The following is a 22777-nucleotide window of genomic DNA, read 5'->3' as shown; positions in this document are numbered from 1 at the left end:
CCGTGTGCTGCGCTGGCTTGCCAGAGCAGTGATGTCACGCTGGCCACGTGACCCGGAAGTGTCTGCGGACAGCACTGGCTCCCAGCCTATAGAGTGAGATGAGCGCACAACCCTAGAGTCTGGCAAGACTGGCCCGTACAGGCAGGGGTACCTTTACCTTTACCTTTACCTAACTTTTTACTAACTCTTCCTCCCTCCTGACTTTGGAAAAGAAAATTATGGACATACCCTGTCTTCTAGACCTTTTCTATCCCTGTCCTTTTGCCAATCCATATAATCAAAGGGCTTTCTGCCACTTTTGTTTTTTAAAGCAACCTCAAACCCAGCAAGGTTTAGTTTCAGTAAGATCACATGGCTATGTACTCATTAGGCATGTCTTCTTTCGTTTTTTAAACAAATCCTAAGCCATGACCAAAAATGTCCGATGTATAGCCCACTAATAATGAAAGGAGAATGCATTTATGTATTACTGAGATGGTAAGAGATAGAACAGTAGAGCAGGTTTGATGTCCAGTTTTAACCACAAATGAGTTACTTAAGTGTATTTTTGCAAGTGTGTGATTTTAGGACACTGGCAGTATAGAAATCCATGGGCAAAATTCCTAGAGTTCATTAAAGGTATAGGGTTATAGCCATTCATGAAACAGACTTCCATGTGTGCAACAGAACTTCCCCTTGCTTTCCTTCCTTCAGCCCCTTGCACACCCTCAAAATCTGATTCAGTGGGTTAGGGGACCCTGTGGAGCAGATTTAGGATGTGCATGTGGGGAGAGGAAGGAGAAGTCCCATTGTGTGAGCAAAATTTTTTCTTGAGCATTGTTAGACACAACCCATAAGGATTAGGGCAGATGAAATGTGAAAAAGCAAGGAACGTTGTCCAGCACAGTAGCCTTAAGGATATGGGGTGATACTCAAATATTTTTTCATTCAGAGTTGACTCATTGAAACTAAACCATGACTAAATTAGGTGTCTTAATTTCAAACTCTGCATAAACGTGAGTGAATGCCAGCCCCAGTGTGATGCAAAGTTGCAAAGAGTACTGAGATTCAGTTTTCAGAGGGCACATGCTTGACAGCCATGTGGAATTTGGACAGGTGAGCATTGCAGTTAATGTTAGGGCAGGGAATTTGGGGAAGACAAAACAAAATATCCCTTGGGTCACATCTAACATCACTCACATGACAGCATGTCTGCTTCCCCATGGCTCTGCATTCCCATGTGTTCTGGAAGGTCTCTCAATCCTCAAATAAATATTGGGGGAGTGTGGTGCCAAGTGCGAGAGGCAGGAGAGCAAAAAAGTCCTGTTGCACAAGTGCAAGTCTCTTGTGCTGAGAGATTGGCACCCATTGCTTGCTTTTAAATCTAACAACACCTTAAAACATCTCATGTTTGTATTGTGCTTTGTTTGCTTCTGGAAATGATACGTGAATAAGCATTTTAAAAAACTAATAGATTGCAGCAGGAGTTTTCGCAAGCGAGAGTATTACTTCATCAGAGGCATGATGAAGAAACACTTGCTCCCAACAGCTTATAAAATACTGTGATGATGCAATATAAGAGCCTCTCTTTTGGTGTAGTAAGGCTGTTTATAATCTCTGCTACAGCAGACTAATATGGTTAGTCTCCTGGAACCTTCCTTTGAGACAAATACTTTATTTTATTCAGGTTTAAACTTGGAAGATACTATATCCAATAAATTCATGTAGAACTGGCAGTACATTTCTGTTACATTTATTAATGCATGGATAGCCTACATGGTACTCATTTTGGACTGCAACAATTGGCTAAGGCTGATAGGTGTTTTAGCCCACAGCATCTAGTGGTCACTGCATTTGCTAGCCCTGGATTATCCCATGTTTCAGAATTGTCTACTGAGCATTCACTCTGATTTGTTTGCAGGGAGCAGGGTCGACCCACCCATGAGATGAGGTGAAGCAGTTGCCTCAGGCAGCAGTTCTGACCTCCAAGGAGCGTGCCACTGCAGTGTGCCACCACCTATTCCTCTCCAGCCTCCTTTTACTCCCCCACTGCATTCAGCGTAGGGGGTGGCAGAGGAGGAGGAAGAGCCAGGTGGCATATTCAGTTTTGCCTCAAGGAGCAAAACATCCTGGGCCAGCCCAGGTAGGGAGGTTAGATACTGTTATGTCAAGCAAATGTGATCGCGCAATTCCCAGTGCATTTTCCCATCACTTTCCTTATTGCAGAAAGTTCAGTTTTGGGGGTGAGAAAGCAGGTTTGTTGTGCAGAACTCCATATCCACTTTAATTGTGCAACCTAAATTTCCCAGTCAGGATGTGATTGAAAATAGCGGCACTCTGGAAGAATCTGTGGTGGAAATGGAAATGGGGCAGATTTCTATGCAATTGTGTTTGGATGTCACAGAGTGCCTGATAACTCTGTTCATTCTCAATGGGGTTCAGCTGGTTTTCCTTTTGAAACCACTTCCTCTGTCCCTCCACATGCCTTGGGGTAGTCATTTATGTGAAATTTTGGGGCTAGTATCAAGCAGGGATTGCATTGCTAATCTCTACCACTGATTTCCAAGGTTGCAGGAGTATAAAAGACATAGAGTATATACCACTCTCAGTAATTGTGTTTACTCTAGAACTGCTCAGCATTTTTCTTGCTATAACAAATTTCCTGGTTTTTTTTCCACTTTTTTGTATTTTGCATGAAATGAGGAGGGAAGTTGTCCATAGAGATAAGACTTCTCAATTGTAACTTCCCTGGGTAACTTCTTTATCCAATTTCCTAGTTCTAAAGCAGAGATACAAAGGATGTAGAAAGTTGGGGATACATGAGCTACCTCTCTTATTAGACGCGCTAAAATTGAAATTTACAGAAAGCTTGTAACATGTAACATTGACATGCGAGTCAACATCCCTGTTGCCACATCAAAGGGCTTGTGATCAGTTTGCGGAGAGGCAGGGCTCAACAGCAGCTATTTTATTTGCAGAGAAATAGGCAGTGATTAGAGTGAACAGGAAATTTGGTGGTGAGAGATGGGGAATTCTCAGGCCTCACCCTTCCCCTGGATCAAAGGCTATATCAGTGGTTCTGTCTCACTGGCTCTTAAAGTCTAATTGGGAAAAACTAATCATGTCCTATGCAGGCTGTATCACACTGGGTTGGAAACTGTATTGCTGTAGTGAACAAGGCAGGAGATGGCTGCCTTACAGTCATTCTGTTGTGTGTATTGTTACTTCACTCCCAAATCTAAAAATAACAGCTTCATATGTGGTGAGTGGCCTTCAAAGGGAAGATCCACAGCTCAGTGGATAGAGCTTGTGTTTTTTCAAGGTGCCAGGTCTATTATCTTTATCTGACATCTCTTAAAAGCAGCCTTATCTAACCTTGAGTCCCCATATGTTTAACTAAATGCCTGTCAAATCCAGTCAGCGTTGCCAAGGGGCAGAGACGATCGGAATGGTAGTCCCAACATCATCTAGGGACCCAAGGATTGCTTAAAGCTATCTTAAATGCTCATGGGTTGCAGAACTGGAAAACACCAAACATTTCTGCCTGAAACTGGACAGCTGCTGGCTTCATAGGCAATATTAGCCGAGATGGACCATTTTCTGATTCAAGACTGACTAAACTTGGTGATTCTAGTCCAGAGTCTGCTTCAGTCATATTTGATAACCAAATATTTTTATCATTGTCATTTGTCTCATGATGGAAGGTTCTTAAAGATAACCAGCTTTCAGTAATTCTAATTTGAAGGGGTATCAGCCTCCCTGCTTCACTTGAGCAACTATGGCTGCAATCCTAAACACATTTACCAGGGCGTAAGCACCATTGAACATGTTGGAAGTTGCTTCTGAATAAACATGGGCAGGCTTTTGCCATATTCTGCATTACATTTTTTGTGCTTTGGCCTAAAAATGGGAGACATGGTTGAGGCTTGAAGGGAATCCTGAGCAAAGGTTGCTACAAGGTAGATAAACAGTCCTTTTTGCTTCTTACCTGATATAAGTATTTTGAGATCTAGGGCTGAAAAACAACTCTGCCTTAAACTAATGAACAAAACAAGCAGTGACCTTGTTTGTTAATACTAATTGTGTCCAGAGGTGGTTGTATGTTACACCAGCAACATATTTAGGGTGCTGCAGGTGACTCCTCTACACGGGGCACTGAGGCGAGGCGGCACTTGAGTTCCCACTATGTGCAGTGCACTTGAGAACATGCACAGAATGGAAGGAAAGAGTGGGAAGGCACCAAATAAATATTCAGCCAAAGTCCGCCCCTGGTTACACACAGCTGGCTATAATATCAAAAGTATGGTATAAGAGAAATGCCATGAATGTGCTATACTTCCCCCGTTGTGTAATGTAATGAATTTCAGCTTGCTTTCTTTTCTTTTTTTAAAAAAATAACTCAAACTGCATTAGTCATATGCATTTCTGTCTTTAGTGCTTCAGAACCACGCCCAGCAGGCCTTGAAGAGTCAGATCAGCCACCATTACCAGGAGAGCAAGGTATAAATTTGGATAACACTGGACATAAGCTTTCGGACTTCACAAACAGGCCACCAGGTGATGAACATGTTTTCATTATTTTTAATGTACTCATCGTTTACTGTGCTTCATTCATTGCTTATTAAGACTGAACCTAAATTTGGTATTCCTACTACTTGTAGGTACACTGACAGAGACTGCATCACATGTTAGTTAATCGGGTCCATGTAGCATACCTTCACCCACTTCAAACTTATTTTATTGTTTTTCCCCACAAAACAAACATTACATTGTTATCCGGTATCACAACTTGCATTCCATATTTGCCATAACTAGACAATACAAAAGAGGCCCGTTTTAGTGACATCTTGCAGATTTTTGATACAAGAATGTTTCTATTTATCTCTATAGGCTACACAGCCCAGCCAATGGAACAAAGAGCTCTTCAGCAAATACCTCCTCAGCTTTTGCAGCATGGACAACAGCAGCAGCAGCAGCAGCAGCCACCCACATCTCAACAGACACAGTCCCAGCAGCAACAGATGATGATGATGCTCATGATGCAGCAAGACCCTAAATCTGTCAGGCTTCCTGTTTCCCAAGGTGTCCATCAACCTAGAGGCCCTCTGAATGTAGACTCACAAAGAATGTCAATGCAGCAGGGGGGCAACATGTCGGTGATGGTTAATCTTCAAGGTCCTGGTTCAGTGCCTCCATCTCCTGACAAGCAAAGGATCCCAATGCCAAACAACCAGCCTCTTGTGAACAGTGCACGAAAGATGGTTTACCCAGATAATGCACAGAATCCAACCAGCTCTCCACTGGGAGAAGTTTCATCAGTGCCCTCTGTTTCAGAAGGAAATGGGCCTGAAGTCCCTTTAGCATCTGGGCCTCAAAATAATATAGCACCCCACTTAGTAGTTTCACAGAACCAGTTAATGATGGCAGGGCCAAAACCTGGACCTTCTCCAATGTCAGCTCCTCAAGGTACAAGCCCTCAGCAGCAGTCTAATTCTCTTACTGGCCCTCACCCGCATCATTTTCAGAATGTTCCTACCACATCACAAACATCAAGACCCAAAACTCCAAACAGGGCAAGTCCAAGACCATACTATCCGCAGACTCCCAATAACCGTCCACCAAGCACAGAGCCATCAGAAATAAGTTTATCTCCAGAGAGGCTCAATGCTTCTATTGCAGGCCTCTTTCCTCCTCAGATTAATATTCCTTTGCCTCCCAGGCCCCATCTTAATAGAGGATTTGATCAGCAGGGTCTTAATCCAACCACTTTGAAGGCTATTGGGCAAGCACCCTCAAATCTTGCAATGAATAGCCAATCGAGTTTTGTTTCACCACAAGCACATAAGTTGGACTCCATGGCTATTAATTCAGGAAAGCAAACCAATGCTTGTGGAGCAAAGCGAGCCAGTCCAAGTAACAGCAGAAGGTCCAGCCCTGGATCCAGTAGGAAAACAACACCAAGCCCTGGGAGGCAGAACTCAAAAGCAACCAAGTTAGGTTTGACATCTCAGCAGAATCCAGGGCTCATGCAAAACATAGATTTACAAAGAAGTATGATGGTCGGCCCAGCCTCTTTGCAAATGCCTACGCCTGGAAGTTTTCAGAATAATGGTATGATAGCTGCCCAGAATCCTGCAATCCCTGTATCAGTCATGAGTGGTATTCCTGAGGATAATAAAGATGGCTTTAGCGCCCCTCAAGAGAGTGTGTGCCAGAATATGCAGGTTGCCCCAGTGAACAAAGATCAGCGCAACATTGAGCTGAAAGGCGTTCCCAGCCAAGAAATTAAAATACTGGTCCATGAAGAGCAACAGAAGAGGGAGGTCCCTCCTGTAGAATCCAGCAAGCTTCCCAGTCTGGAAGAAAACAAGAATCTTATCTCTCCAGCTATGCGGGAGGCACCAACATCCTTAAGTCAACTTCTTGACAATTCTGGGGCTCCTAATGTTACCATTAAACCTCCTGGTCTCCCTAGCCTTGAAGTGCCTCCACCAGTGACTTATGCAGAGGAATTCAAAAAGATTGCTGCCATTCCTCCTCCCCAACAGGATCCTCCTTCTAGTAAAGACTCTGTATGTTCCCTAAGTTTACCTGCAAATACTGAAGCCTGTTCAACTCAAGTGCAACAAGATCTGGGTGACATAAATTCAGGTGTTTCCCAGAATATTTCTCCAGTAATACAGAGGCCTGTTAGCTCTGCTTCTATTTCTACATCACTCCCACCCAATCAGATAACAGTATTTGTAACTTCCAACCCTATTACATCATCATCTAACACGCCTGCATCATTGCCCTCTCATCTACAGTCTACATTAATGCCTGCTGTCGTCACCATGCCTAGTGTTGGCAATAAAGTTATTGCTTCTGAAGGACAAACCACAGTTCAGTCCAATGCTCGGCCTCAGTTCATTACGCCAGTTTTTATAAATTCATCCTCAATAATTCAGGTTATGAAAGGATCCCAGCCAAGTACAATTCCTGCAACCCCAATGACTTCTAATTCTAGTTTAATACCACAGTCTGTTGCAGTTGTTGGCCCTTTGCATTTGTCCCAGAATATAAAATTCTCATCAGGGCCTGCTCCTCCTTGCTCGTCTTCTAATACTCCTATCTCAAGTATACCAACAAGTCGGCCAGTGGTTATTAATTCATTGCCATCTCCTATTCAGCTTCCTTCTCCCTCATTAATGGCTCCTTCAAGCACTTCTCCGCATCCTTCCATTCAGCAAGTCAAAGATTTCAACCCAGAGGAGTTAAGTTCTCAGACGTCAACATCTGACTCTAATGCTGAAGCAACCTCACAGCCTGGAGCTGTGGTCTCCCCATCTGGTGACCAGAGCCCTGGATCTTCCGTCAACAGACGAAGTCCAGTTTCATCTACAAAGGGAAAAGGGAAGGTGGACAGAATTGGTCAGTTTTTGCTGACAAAAGCATGCAAGAAAGTCACAGACTCAGTTGACAAAGGAGATGATCAATACGGTGTGGAAGGAGAAGTGGAAGGTCAAGGACAAGACATTTCAATCATCAACAGTCTGGAAATGGAGCAGTTACCCGTAGAACTAGAAGACAATATGGTGGCCTCTCCGGGTCCCACTCTTTTGAAACAAAGCACTTCCGGAACTGGCCATTTAAGTGCTAGTACTACTGCCGCTGTTTCTGCCTCTGTATCTCTAAGCTTACCAGGTAGCACTCCTTCCACTAACGTTCTTTCAGTTGTAACCACTCCAGTGATCTCTGACATCCTAACCACAATTCCAAGCACTAATGGTAACACCTGCAGTTTACCTGCGGAGCAGGTTGGGATTGGACCAGAAGATGAGAAAACAGAAGACCCTCATGAATCGCCACAGAATAAGGGTATGTACTCATAAACATATTGGGCTGTTATTCCATTCACTCTGTCGCCAAAAATCCAATTCTGCAAATATGAATTAAGGATGGGTCATGGTGACGAGGAGGGAGGTGTGTGTGTGTGTGTGTGTGTGTGTGTGTGTGTGTGTGTGTGTGTGTGTTGAGGCCTAGAACAGTAGAACTGGAACAATTGGAAGAAGGAATCTCTTACAGTAAGCTCTGTTTCTCAAGTTAAATGTAACAATACCTACAATATTAAAACATTGCTTTAAAAAGTGTTTTAGTCAAAGTATTGCAAATCCCTCTGATCAAAGATTGAGCGTTAGTAATGATAGCAGTGCAATAGCATTTGAATAACTTATTGAACAACACTATTCAAATGATGAATTCTGTTCTAGAGTGTAATCTGAGAGCCTTCCAAATTTATTGCTTGTGCAGCATAGTGGAAAGATCTTTATATAATGCCTCTGACTCCTCTGGTTTCTCACTTGTCTCAGGTTCATTTGTCCTCTGTAACAAGTAAAATAATGTGATGAGTATTTGAAAATACATACCTCTGATGAACAAAGTAACGTATGAAGAAAGCTAATCCAAATGTTCCATATATACTGGGGATATTGGAAACGTCTGCTTTTATACTAAATTTTGTAAATAAACCAAACACTATAATAATGGATCAAAGTGAAATCAGTGCATAGAATTGGCATTCCATAGCATCCATGTTTATACAATAGTTTTCCCCCCATTGCTTAAACAAGATACTAAGAAGGCCTTAAATGCTTTGGGGGGGGGGGGGTTGTTTCATTGTTTTCAGATACTTTTGTCTCCTTGACTTATGGCATACCTTCGGGCTATCAATGATATACCTTTAGTTTTCTGCTTAGCATAGGGTTTTCCACTTTGGGGACATTCATATCTTGCAGTGTGATACAGAGCAGTCTGTATTTTCCAGATACTTGTATTCCTTGTTTGTATTTCTTAAGACTGAAAAGTGCATTGGTAGCTTCTTATCTATCTTGTTTCAGCCTCTTTATCCCAGACTCCAATTGCAACACCAGAAAGTAGTGTTCAAAGAACAGGTATGTTTTCCCTTAGACTAAATAGCATATATGTTTATAGGGAAATATATATGTGCATAAAACTCTTCCCTGTATTTAATGTTATCTGCAAGATGGAGTTTTAATTTATATTGGAAGAAATACTGTATGTAATCACAGTATTACACTGAAGAGTTCAAAAATAATGTATCACATGGACACAGTTTTGACACTGGTCAGAGCAAAGGAAGTGTACTGTAATAGTTTGCAGCTGTATTAGTTTTGGATTGTTTATGCACAAATTATTTTAAAATGAACAATAAATTTAGGAGTTATGGGGATGAGATTAGAAGCAGTTTATCACAAGGTAAAGAAAAACCTGAATTAAGCTGGTTATGTCCGCTGTTTGGGGTGAGGAGCGATAGGCATTCTGTTCTTCAGAGGATGATCTGGGGAACACTATCTGATCTCATCTCAAGTGATCAAGCTCCATAATAAAACTGGCAGCATCTAGCAATATGGACATCACAGTTATACTCAAAATTCAAAGCTAAATGCAACAGTGATAAATCATTACAAGTTGAAAGCATGCTTTCTTTTCTTTAAAAGTAGGTAAATGTATTCTAGTCAGCTTAACACACATTTAACTAGTGCACATTCAGCTTTAAGTGCGGGGCAAAAATTAAAATTAAAAAAATCAGGAAGGAAGTGGGGTTTCAGGAAAAATGACTTTGGCAGTCCCACCTCCCCTCGAACCCAATGGGTTTCGGCTTTAGGTATGATCCCTGGAACTTAACCCCTGCATAAGTTGCAGGCTTACTGTACTACACTTTTATTAAAAGTTGACAGGGTTGTACTTCATCTGATCTCTGCTTGATTTATAGCACTTACTTAGACAGGGAATGGGAGTTGGTAGGGGCAGAAGTGTTGCAAAGATGATCTGGTGAATTGTGCATATCAGGCCCATTGAAGTCTGAAGTGACCTCCATTTCCTTAGATCAAGAATTATGTGATACATGATGAGGCTACTAATATCTACTTAGATTTGTCATGATGAAACATTGCTAGTATTATACCTATCACTTATTCTCAGAGTAGCAGTTAGATTTCTTAATGATACCCAATTTCTTTTCTTTTCTATATGCTTCAGCAGTAGAGTAACCCCTCCATTTATCTGTTTCAGAACTGGAATCAAATTCTGCAATTATTTCTGGCCTGGTTACGTAAGTAATTCACTATGGAATGATAGTAAAGGAGAAGTAATTTCTGTTCTTGGTTTATGTAGAAATGTGTATTACATAACTTTAAAGTGTTATGTAATTTCTCTCTCCTTGGCCTTGTAGAAATCTGCCTAACCCAGAGGAAAAGTGCAAACTGGTGGCTGATTCCTGCAAAGACTTGCATGTGAACCTAATTTAGCATCCTGCATTTATTTCAGTTAGTGACATAGGTTAGGGCTCCTATGAAAGCAAGAATGCATCTTCCCAGGGTGTGCTAATTGTATCCAACGTTAGTCCTACACAGAGCAGATCCATTCAAGTTAATAAGCATTTCTTTTTTAGGTTCATTAATTTCAGTAGGTCTACGAGTAAAATTTAGCTAGATAGAACCCATTCTGTTAAATAGCCTAACACTCATAATTATACCTTTCAGTCAAATGTACTGAACTATAGAGTCTTCCCCTAGACTGGACCAAAACATCTAGGACTAAGGGCTGAACGTTCCCCCTTTGGTTCCTTTCTCAAAAGACCAAAATGCATCTTGCCTGGCTTTTCTGTGGCTTTTCTGTGGCAAGGGTATTTTGCTCCCAAATAATGATACTTGACATCCCTTCATTTTAAAGAGGAATGTAGTTTCTGGACACCAGTCCTAGCACTGTGTTCCATATGTTCAAATGACCGGACCTATGTTTTTATTTATAAAAGTAGCTCTGTTCTTGGTTCCTTGTATTGTCACCTACTAATATTTCTCGAAGCATACAAGGCAAGAAACTTTAGTGCTGATGTTGCAAGGCTATCTTCCTGTTTTTCTTGTACCATGAATTGTATGTTAACACACAGCTCTTGTATCACTTTTATCAGAAATGAGCCGAAGGAGAGCTGCGAAAAGGCTAAAACTCCAAGCAGAAGAAATTCAAGGACGGAGGAATCTTCAGCAGTGCAGGAGACTGTAGAGAATGGGCAGCGCAAGAGGTCCTCCAGACCAGCATCGGCATCCAGCACTGCAAAAGGTAAGATGCTCAGTTGTGTTCACCCAGTATGTTCCCTTTGGCTTAGAGTTAATTTAATGAGGTGTCAAAATTATAGAACTAGGAATGAAAAGGAAACAATTTTATTGCATCCAGTTTTATTGGTTTTTTTACCTTTCTCTTCTCCATTCTGAAGGTCTTCTAAAATATTATATGCAGTGCCCATTAACACAGCAAATAGCTTGAAAAGTCACTTTGCAAATCTTAAATAGATGGAATATTTAAGGATTAGAAGATATTTTCACTCTAAAATATGAAAGGCAGAAGACAAAACCTTGCCTCTCTCTGCAAAATTGGTTTTGCAGATGAATGAATTTACTTATACTGTTCATGCTTGTCTGTAGACATCAGTATACATGAAAGCAAACTGTGCTGTTGCATCAGGTGTTCCCCAGCCTGGTGCCCTCCAGACAGGGCCGGTCCACCTGTGAGGCAAGGTGTAAGACCATTTTCTGAGAACTTAGTAGACTGACTGGACAAACCTTAAAACAGAAAATATTAGTATGGTTAATACAGCATGATCCCCTTCTCCCTCTAGTTTATTTTTTATTTGTTTAATTAATAATCTTCCAATCTGCTTTCACCCCCCAACAGAAACAAATGCAAGTGTTATGCAGTCAAAAAGAAGAAAATCCAAATGAAGTACTGAGTGGATATTCAAGGCTTGTAAATGTGTGAATTTTTTTACCGATAGCAGTTCTGAGCTGTGATTTCTCACTATATATAAAAACAAACAAAACAAAAACAAAAACTAAACAAAAACTCTAAAATTCTGTACAGTAATTAATTTTACTATGATCCTGTTCCCAGTAAATGCAAAGTTTCTTTTTTTCTGAAGACTAAATGATGAGTTGGGGGAATCAGGTTATTTGTTAAATTCTCTGGTTTTATAAAGTCTATACATAGCACACTAGATTTAGCGTGTTGTAAAGAATCTGAGGAGATAATTGTAAATTTTTACCTACGTTTTCACTTTTCATAGGAGAAACTAGAGTACAGGGTTGTCATGTTTTTTTTAGATATAAAAATGATGTATTGTGCTGTTGGTCAAGTACTGTATGTGAATAGCAGTTAAAAGGGTTATATATGGCCCAATCTTGGAAATGTAAATAGTTTTATTATATAGTAGGCTTGATGTATTTGTTGTAGAAAAGGACCAGTGGAAAAAAATGAGAGAGTTTGTGAAATGTGGATTACCTAGTGCTCTAAATAAATGTCATCGATCTATATTTGTATTGTATGTTATTTAACACCAGCATCCTTTTACATTGGGTATGGGTTACTGGGGAGTTCAGGGATAACATCAGTAAGAGAAGTGCTTTCTAGTTCTGGAACCTCAATAACTTGTTAAGCCATGTTTTTTAAAAATATGAAGCAGCCAAACTCCTTGGTATCATAGGGCAGATCTATTCAAATCTCTCGTCCTTCACTGTCTTTGTTACTCCTTCCTTTACTTGGTTCACTTCCAGCCAGGCTTGTGATGTGTGGAACCAAGGATATAGGTCTAGAGCAATGTTTCCCAAACTTGGGTCTCCAGTTGTTTTTGGACTACAGCTCCCATCATCCCTAGCTAGCAAGACCTGTGGTCTTCAGAGTATCCCTAGCTAGCAAGACCTGTGGTCTTCTCTGTATACGTGACCATTTTCTGTTGGTTGTTGAGTGTTGGAACACTAGCTGAGCTATATCCTGTGTTTTGAGAGTGGAGGCTGCTTCTCAGGAATGCTTGCTTTCTGGGAACATTTAAAGCAGTAGTAACCAATGTGGAACTCTCCACATGTTGTTGGACTACAACACCCATCATTCTCAGCCAGCATTGCCAGTAGTCAGAAATAGTGCAACAAAGTCTAGAGGGCATCGCATTAGCTCACCATGCCTTAAAAGTACACTTCAGGACTATGTGCCTCTGCTCCTCTCACTGATCTTCCTGTCCTCATGCATGTAACAAAATTAAACTCTCACAGTAGATGTGTTATGCTTTATTGCTTTACTCTATACAAATAATATCTTCTGCAAGAGTTGGAAACAGAATTGTAGATTATCACGGTCACATTAATTTTGCTTGTCTCTTGTCCCAGTTGGGTCAACCCCCATTTTGCTGGATTTTGTAGTGCTTCAAGCAATTCCTAGGGGAAACTGAAATAAATTCCTTGAAGTAGAACTAGCATTTTTGAAATGTACCGTATTTTTCGCACCATAGGGCGCACCGGACCATAGGGTGCACCCAGTTTTTTGGGGGGAAATAAAGGGGAAAAAATTATTTTCCCCCCAGGCGCGGGGCTGGGGCAGGGGAAGCTCGAGCTTCCCCCGACCCCAGCCCCCAAACAAGCAGCTCTCTGCAAGCCGTGGGAGCGCTCCCACTGCTTGCTGAGAGGTGCGCGAAGCCTTGACGTGCTGAGCTGAGCGCGCGCAGGCTTCAGCATGCAGGCAAGTCTCCGCAAACAGCGGGAGCGCTCCTGCTGCTTGCGGAGAGGTCCGCGAAGCCTGGACGCGCTGAGCGCAGCGCGCGCAGGCTTCGGCATGCAGGCAACTCTCCGCAAGCAGCGGGAGCGCTCCCGCTGCTTGCGGAGAGGTATGCGAAGCCTGGAGAGCGTGAGGGGTCGGTGCGCACCGACCCCTCTCACTCTCCAGGCTTCAGCGAAAGCCTGCATTCGCACCATAGGACACACACACATTTCCCCTTCATTTTTGGAGGGGGAAAAGTGCGTCCTATGGTGCGAAAAATACGGTATATGTGTACTACTCAAGTGTGTGGTTGTTGTAAGCATCTGCTGAGCAGTGATCATTGCAAGTTAAAAAGTCTCTCTTCCCCACCCAAAGCATTCTTAAAACTGTGAATAGAAGTGTATTTAAAAAGGAAAAAGTGAAATCTTAGCATATATCTGCTACTATCAAGGAATGTTCATGAATATTTTCATGCTTAGCACATGGTAAAGTACTCTTTGTTCCGTGGCAAGGCAGCTCACAACACATGGGAAAAGATAGCAAAGCAACAGAGGCCCATATGCAAATGGAAGGAGCATGGAGGCAATGTGGAAGTAGTATGGTGTGCAAGGACTTGGCCATGTAAATATGCAGACAAAGCTTTAGCTCAGGTTCCATTATTTTTAGATCCGTAGCCCACCCATTCAGAAAGGTTCATTTCATTTTGATCTCTATTTGGTTGGCATGTGAAATCCTGTGCAAATTAACCAGTATGTATCTGCTTTCTCTTCCTGGGTCTCAATTGCCAAATGGCCCAATTGCCAAACCAACAAGAGAAATGTCAGCTGGTTTATTCCAGCTGTAGCCACTAGGACTAAATTGGCTTGTACTGAAGTGTTTCCTCAAGTTTATCCCGTTTATAAAACCACATAACGTCTCATTCATGTAGGGTTTCAGATATCTTGAGAGTTTGCTATAAGCACTGATAGAATGGAGGCTTTATTAAACAAATTCTCTTAAGTGGGGCATTTGACTAATTAGAAGCCTTATATCACTGTGTCTTGTATTTTAAGAAATCCAGTAAACACATCGGTTATGGTTTAAATATATTTTTTATTTCTTGTCCCACCCCTACCCCCCAAAAAGAGGACACCATTACAGTCTAACAATCAAAACCATATTACATACACACAGGCACACCACAGAACACTTTGAGGCAGTTGTGTCCTTTGCTCTGTCAACTCCTTGCAAATGCCTAAACAGTACCCTACAAGCAATGGGCTTCCTCCTTCCATATACTTCTTCAGCAGGTAACAAACACATAAGGACACATTTTGTTTAAACAAGGTATTTGTTCTAGGGTATAAGTGATGCGGAAAAGGTTGGTGGGCAGACTTCCATCTAGTCAAACCCTCTATTGCAAGGCATACAATAAGGATCCTTGCTTAAAAACCATGCCCCCGCTTCCCCGTCAGCAGAACAGAACAGAGAGAATGACCAGAAATGAATTTGCCTCTCTAGCATGTCCATTCGAAATGCAAAGGTTCCCCCTCCCACCTTTGGAAGTGGCATTATAACAGCAGAGAAGGGGGTAAGTGTGTTTATGTGTCTAAAATAAAATAAATGCTTTAATACATTTTAATACATTTTTAATGGGTTTTTAAGACTTAAACCAAAACAGCACTTTTTGGTTCGAAAAGCCTTCGGGGGAAAAACAAAAGGTAGCTACCCTAATACGGTTTTGACAAAATGCTTGTGGTAGGGGAAGGGCTGTAGCTCAGTGGTACAGCCTCTGCTTTGCACACAGAAGGCCCTCTGTTAATCCTCAGCAGCTCCAGGTAGGGCTGGGAGAAACCCCCGCCTGAAATCCCGGAAAGCCGTCAGTGTAAACTATACTGAGCAAGGTGGACCCAACGGCCTGGCTTGCTGTAAGAATGTGAGAATTTGAGAATGTAAGCAAAGATTTTCCATGGGAAAGGTGGCTGGATCCATATTCTCTATGGTTCTATGCTGCGGAAATGTCCCTAGCTCCATTGACAGGTTGCGGAAATCAGCGGTAGCTGCTTTCTACATTTTGTTTTGCTTTAAGCATTCAAATGACTCACTTTTGTGACCAAAATCACAATGTTCTTCTGTGACTGATGCAGGAATCTGCAGAGAGATTCCTGGTTTCACAGTGTGCTTTTGTCTGGAAGCATGATTAAAACAAGGGTACAAATGGAGGAGGCCTAACCTTTCAGCATCTGGGTTTATGTCTGTTCCATGGTCGTGTAGAAGTGGAATTCCAGCAGGTATAGTTTATTGTCATGTCACAGTGCTGAAGGGGTCTAAAAACCTGCGCTTGTTGAAATTTCCCCACCTATGTACTTGCTAAAGGTATAGATGACCTCATGTTGAAAGGTTGGCCATGTATTGTATTGTATTGTATTGTTGTGTTGTGTTGTATTTCATGTTTGTGACTCTCATCCTGAAAATTACTTATACTGAGAACAAAGGAACAAAACTGCAACTTGCCAAAAGGCCCTTGGTTTGGTAAAATACAGTATTTATCAAATCAAGCCCTTAGTATGCTTTAAAAAAGCCTGCAATTTTAAAACCACCATACATATATTTGTAGCATTTAATCTGCAGCCATCTTTGTGTAGTAGGACATTAACTATGGTGGCCTGAATCAATTTGTGTCTTTTCTTTGATGTATATGTTCCTTAGAGAATAGTGAAGCCAAATCATGTGAAAGTGGGCGAGGGGCGTATGAAAGACAGATGCACAAATCTATAATAAATACAGTGTGAAGATGTATAATGCAGAAGTGAAGCAATATGAGTAGAAAGCAGGGCTGATTATAAGGAAATATCGTACCACTCAAATGCTACTTGACAGTTCAAATTAGGCTATAATAGGAAAAGACTAGGAATGTGGTTGTTAGGAGAATAAACTATATTTTCATCATAAGGAAGAACAACTGAGGAAGGAGTTAAAATGCAGTTGGGAGACCTGGAGCCACAATCCAAATGTGGAAAGTAGTGCCATTTCCCTAGTAAATTCAGGAAAAGGGCCTAGACTAGAATACCCTTTTGAGTCCTCTGGGTACCTTCTCCACCTTTCTTTGGCCTTGCCTCCAGGTCAGGGATCCACCCTACCCCCGTTAACATTATGAATCTGAAACATCCATTCCAACTGGCATCAGAAATGCAGTATATTGCTAAGGAAGTTTGTTTCCTTGCACTTCAAGATGGAAGTGTGCATCCCCAACACTGTCAAAGACATATGCAGTGTCAGAAGTGCGTACTGTTAGTTCCAGATCAGAGACGAAGTATGAAAATGTGTTTTGATGTGGATGTCCATACAGCAAGGATAGGAAACTTGTGGCTCTGCAACTGTTGGGTTCCCAACTCCCACCAGCCTCAGAGAACATGGCCATTGAATAGATATAATGAGAGTTGGAGTCTAACAGCATCTCGGAGGCCATAGGTGTCCTCACCATACAGGACACAAAGCTAACAAGGGAGCTGGGTTAGGGCTTTTGTTTTTAATGGCAATGGTGGTTCTGAATCTCTGAATGCTTTATCCAAAAGCATGTTATATGCAGCTACATGTTTACACATGGTACAGCAATTGTGATGATAATCGCATATCACAAAAGGTGCTATAATGTCAACACTATGGACACTCTGGGCACGTTCCTCTAGCATAACCGTTTCAATCAGGTGTGTAAGATTTCCCTGCAAAATTAGTAGCTGGAGATTTGCCATGTGCAATCCACCTTAGACTGTTACAAGGATAAGGAACCAGATATTTTTGAACTCTAATTCCCACCATCCTGCAATCAGCATGACCAGTGGCTAGGGATGATGGGTGTTGTTGTCCAACAATGTCCAATGCGCCCCATTTCCCATCTCTAGTCTATTATTTACATTAAGATTTATTTCTTAGTTTCAGTGAGATGTCACTTTAAAAATAGTAAAAGGGGCGATACGAAAAATTATGTGGATAGTATTTTTAAAATATATATATCATGACCATGACCAATTTTGAGGATAAAATTCAGTTCAAAATGGAGACCTGGATAATGTAAAGTGAGAACTAAAATAAAATAAAATAAAATAAATCACCTTCTCTTAAAAACAAAGGAAAGAAGAGGACTGAAAAACAAGATGGAAGCATGCATCATGTCACTAGCAAAAACCAGCCAATTATTCCAACAAATGGGAAAGGGCTGTGTGTGTGTTTTATTGCTGTGGCTTTACTTTGTATTCTATCAATTTGCTCTTGAGCTATGCATGAGCTGAAATGAGCACAATCCACTTCTCTTGGATCTGTCCTGGAATGAATGGGTATTACGCTTTAAGTAATCAAAAGAATGGTATCCCTAGCCACCTGTTCTAGCTTTTTTGTGTCCTACAAATTAGTGCTGAAATCAGCAATTGGATATTGGCTGGTTGTCCACAGTACGTAAGATTCACCCTTCTGTAAGAATTTAGGAACTGCCAGAAAATAAGAGTGAAAGGGGACACTACATTTTTCCATTTAGTGCATCTGGCTGCAAATTAACATGATTTTGTTTCTAAAGGGGGGGGGGCATGAAACAAATGACCATACAGAGCAGTTGTCATGGTTTATGTGACATTATGGTCAAATAAAGATTGTTCTTTTCAGAAGGCTTCTTATGAGCTCTGTGACAAGGTTACCAAACTTTCTCTGCAATGTTTAACTACAGGTGGGGATTACTGGATATAGTCTAGAATTTACTCTTAGTTTGCATAGGTTGACTGGCCCAACAGGCTTCTCTGGCATCCATTGTGGGCCCTAGAATGTGTTCCAGAATCTTCTGGAAAACTCAACGGTTCTGCATCAAACAAATCAATACAGAAAAGGTTTTTTGAGGTAGGAACTTTGAACTCCGTTGGATTATTAAAAGGCATCACCAATTGTATATTTTGAAATAAAGATGTATGGATATAACAAAACCACATGTTTAAATTTAGTTATCCTACTGTGTGTCCTCACAGTAAACATGGCCGCTTACTGTGTCAATAGAACCAATGTTTCCATTATATGTAGAACATCAATAGAACTGAGGTTTCCATTATATGTAGTTTGGCCTATCAAACTAAACTTTTCTTCCTATTATTTAAATTGGGGCTTACTCATGTCTCTGAAATCGTACAGCAAAGACATCAATGAAACACTGTGGAGACCTATTTCCCCCCCTTTAATGTTTGAGATGGCCTTGACCATCCATTCCAAACAGAAACAAATTTCTCTCAGTTAAATGAGACTTATTTTCTAGTTAGTGTGTTTAGGCATCTGACTTCAGTTTCTTCTTTACTGCCTAGTCAGGAAGGGTCTACAGCTGCTAGCAGTACACAAAAACAAAACTCATTTAAATGTGACTGGGAAAATAAATCTCTGTCATGATGTATGATTGCCATCGAGCGCTTTAGCCTTCCTTGCTTTTCTTTTTGCTTTTAAGTGCAACTGACTAATTACATTATTACTAAACAAATCAAATGAATGTTGAGGTGTCCCTTCCCTATGCCATTTATTGCAAATATCCCAGAGTATTCTCTGCCAGTGAAATTCTACCTCATTCCCATTGACTTCCAGTGGTGGGCAAGAGCTCCCTCATGGTTTGTAGCTCAGTGATAGGCTTGGCTATGGTTTTCTCCAGAGCACAGGCCTTGGCTCTCTTTGCCTCCTCAGTGTCCCTCAAAACACTTGGGGACTTTGACAAAAAATATTGCTTAAATATATTTATATTATATAATTGTACGTATGTAACAGTATTTACAAGAGAGCAGGTCTAAAAGAGGAAGTGAGTTACAAATGGCCACTCTCACTTTTCCAACTTGTCATCCACACGTTGCTGTGCGGGAGTACCGCAATATGGTTGTGCCATTGTTAAAAACGGTCACATCCCAAAGACTGGCTTTAATTCTGTTATATAGCCAAGCCAGTGGCAATCAAGTCCTTTTTCCTTGACCAAAAGGCAGCAGTTAGTTGCAGAGTATGTTTCACAAATTATGCTAAGGTATATCTTTCTTTCTTTTTTAAGAAAAACAAAACAGCAGTTCTATCAAGTTCGTAAATTTCTTTAGGACATGCAAATTTGTATCAACAGACTCATACATACAACGACAAAATACCCATCCAAATCAAACAGTTCTAAAACATGTGTTTTTAAGGTAACAACCATTGTTTGTTTTGTCCCTGAGTCCATGCTGTAAATTTTCCCTATACAAATAAAAAAGAAGTTAGAACTCAACTGATCCCAGGGGTAGCCAAGCCAACACAGTGCTTTCCAGATGTTTTGGCCCACAACTCCCATGAACTGGAGTCACTATGGCCAATGGACAGGAATCATGGGAGCTGCAATCCTGCAACATCTGGAGAGCACTACATTGGCTGCCCCTGGCCTATCCCATAAACAATGCCATTGCAACACTCTCCCAGCCATTCATTCAGGAGCATTACAGCTAGTCACAACTTTTAAATGGTTGAAGTTTTAAAAAAAATGCTTGCATCCTCTCATTGTTGTAACATATTTACAAATGTGAATGCACACCCACATACACAAACACACACAGAAGTTATTATTTTAAGCACCTTTCCTTCGGCTTAACACAGGAGAGCACTATGTAGTTGGTATTTTTGAACACCATTCTTGGGACTGATCACTGAATTGCCAGGATGAGAATGTTAAGATGGCTTTCCTGAACTGCTAGTGACAGCAAAAACAATGCAGACATTATACAGGTGTTTTAAATTACAGTGTTTATAGGATGTAGACAAAGAGCAGGTTAACATTTTATCATTAGACTTTGGAATTTGCTCTGCAGTAAGGAGGTTTTTGTGTTTACCATAAGAACTCTAGATCCTGTTTTATTCTCAGAACATGGCTATGAGGCTCCCGTTTCACAGATGGGAACTAGATCCAGGTGATCTGAGAGGAAAAAAATAGCTTGAATTTCTGTTTTCTGAATTCAGCTATCGCACACTCAACCATTGAACCTTTTCTCCTCCCCAAAATTTGTACTGTTCTACGAGCTTAAGAAATTGGTTACATTTCTGCACCTTTGAGAGATTAACCCCTTAGCTCCCCCCCCCTTCTCCTGCATTGTAAGAACTGTCTTGCTGGATCTAACCAAGAGTCCTTCTAATCCACCAATCTGTCTCTGGTGTTAGCCAGGAAAATCCCTCGGGGAAGCTCACTGGCAGGACATGATTCAATAGCCCCGTTTGCCTTTAGCATCACAGGAACATGATGAAACTCTAGTGCTCCACTTCTCAGCATATTAAAAACATTAAAAACCTGTTCTAGCATTTTTAAAAACTAAGCCTGGGGCATGGATGGTGTCACGAATCTGGTCAATATAAACTACACAGGGCATATTTTGAGCTCAGGCTGAGCTCGCAATAGTCTTCAGAGTGGAAGCAATAATATTATGGGATAAGTACTTGTTGTTAGGGCTGACACTGCCATTAGGCAGAGTGAGGCGGCTGCTTCAAGCAGATGATTTCGGGTATCATTAAAGGGCAACAACTTGTGAGCTGTTAAAGTATTTATCATCATCATCATCATCATCATTTTACACTCATTGTGAAAGGAATGCCACTACCCTGGGAGCCTTTTCGAAGGCCAAGTGCTCAAGTATAATTGAAAAATGGTGGGAAGACCTGCAAAATTGTGCCAGTAAAATACTTATTTTTCCTGCTAACCGCTGTCTGCATTTCTTTGTGTGCACTGCTAAGGCACCAAACCAGCAGAAACAATCGAAAGGTGCAAGTGCTCACATAATAAAGTCACCCAGTTATACAGTATCACCAGAGGACGGTATCACGCAACTTACTGTAGCATGTTTAAGGTTGTAGTCAAAGATACGATGCTAATTTTAATGGGGCGCGAAGTAGGAAGCCAGGCCCCATTGCTCAGAGTGAAACACTGCCATAATTTTTGACCCCCGTAGGAGGGCAACATCTCTAGAAGGAATCTAACACTGGGACTACCCCCCTTCCCCGAGCACACCTGCAAGAATATCCCATTGAAGCCAATATAATTTTTTCTAAGTGTGTTGGTTTTAGGCAGGGATGGGAAAACTGTGGCCCTCCAGATGTTGTAAGACTCAAACTTCCATCAACTCTAGCCAACGTAGCCAGTGTTCAGGGATTATGAGAGCTGCAGTCCAACAACACTGGTTCCCCATCTCTGTGTTAAGGTGTCAGAACCTCTTGGACATGTTGCAGAGATGGGGACAGAAAGCGGCATTGGAGGAAAAGGTAAGTAAGTGACCTAATCCAGTTTTTACTTAGAAAAATGGACTTTCTAACGTTCCTTTGGAGACATGAAACAGTTTGAATTCTTAAGGACATGGAGAAAGAAGGAAGGAGAGGCTCCAAACTCATCTAGAATCATAGAATCATAGAGTTGGAATAGACCACAAGGGCCATCGAGTCCAACCCCCTGCCAAGCAGGAAATCTACTCTTTGAAGCCACTGTTTGGAATACAGGTGTTTTCAGAAGTCTCTCTTTCTTTGCAAAAGTTCAATTACCATGTAAATCATGATTCACTGACAATGAAGCATAGATGGTGGGAATAAATTTCACCTACAGCTTGTAAGACTAAGTGGTAGTAAGAGGTGATGTCCACATTTTAAATGGATCGGGTCTTCCAGCCCTTTCAGAGCTTTGAGGTGTAGTTTCCCCATCACAACCAGACATCATGGTGTGTCACAGGGCTGTAGAGCTGCAAACTTAAAGAAGCCCTATTCTGGTGAGATGCCCCCTCCCAAAATTGATTTCTGCAGCAACGAAAATAAAGAGTACCCAGTGAATCAAAACAGAAATCGCTAACATCACTCTCTTTCTCATAAATGACATTTAAAAAACAGAGATATTCAATATTTGTGATTTTTTTTAGGGTGGGGAGGGGGATGTCAAAAGTCTTATTTCCAAAATTTGAATATTAAGCTATATAGACTCAACATAATGAAATCCACCCCAAAATTAACTCCTAATGTTCCAGATTAAATTATCACATTCAAGATGCAGCTTTCAATATCTTTGAATTGTCAGATTCAAAGCGGATCTGGGCATTTGTGTGATAATTCCCACATGCAAAACTCATTGAATTTGCACTCCCTGCCCCCCACCCCCCAATGTGTTTCAGCTCTTCAAATAAACCACCTTGATTTGTTCAAGAGCTGCTATAGTGGTAAAAGGCATTTAATGTGACATGACAGA

At 41.2% G+C, this 22777-nt stretch overlaps 1 protein-coding gene and 1 long non-coding RNA gene across 7 annotated transcripts in view; both read left to right on the top strand.

Moving 5' to 3' along the window:
• The window catches only part of NCOA6 (nuclear receptor coactivator 6), a 38723-nt gene extending 26379 nt beyond the window's left edge, over positions 1-12344 (top strand). For 5 of the 6 annotated variants that reach the window (XM_028734909.2, XM_077929217.1, XM_028734911.2 and 2 more), the window contains exons 12-17: positions 4415-4536; positions 4870-7836; positions 8856-8909; positions 10051-10090; positions 10949-11097; positions 11710-12344. In XM_028734909.2, the coding sequence (XP_028590742.2) occupies positions 4415-4536; positions 4870-7836; positions 8856-8909; positions 10051-10090; positions 10949-11097; positions 11710-11756 (3379 nt within the window). In that variant the 3' untranslated portion in view covers positions 11757-12344. The remainder of the gene's footprint in view (positions 1-4414; positions 4537-4869; positions 7837-8855; positions 8910-10050; positions 10091-10948; positions 11098-11709) is intronic. The other variant, XM_077929221.1, reaches the window with a different exon arrangement.
• Positions 1-19584, top strand: part of LOC144327834 (uncharacterized) — a 126084-nt gene extending 106500 nt beyond the window's left edge. The window contains exon 2 of the long non-coding RNA XR_013392993.1: positions 17126-19584. This is a non-coding gene — a long non-coding RNA (uncharacterized LOC144327834). The remainder of the gene's footprint in view (positions 1-17125) is intronic.
• The last annotated feature ends 3193 nt before the right edge of the window (positions 19585-22777 follow it).

Source organism: Podarcis muralis, chromosome 5 (assembly GCF_964188315.1).
Source record: "Podarcis muralis chromosome 5, rPodMur119.hap1.1, whole genome shotgun sequence".
NCBI classification, from domain to species: Eukaryota; Metazoa; Chordata; class Lepidosauria; order Squamata; family Lacertidae; genus Podarcis; species Podarcis muralis.
The sequence above is the reverse complement of the archived record's forward strand: the minus strand, read 5'-3'. Positions and strand labels throughout refer to the sequence as shown.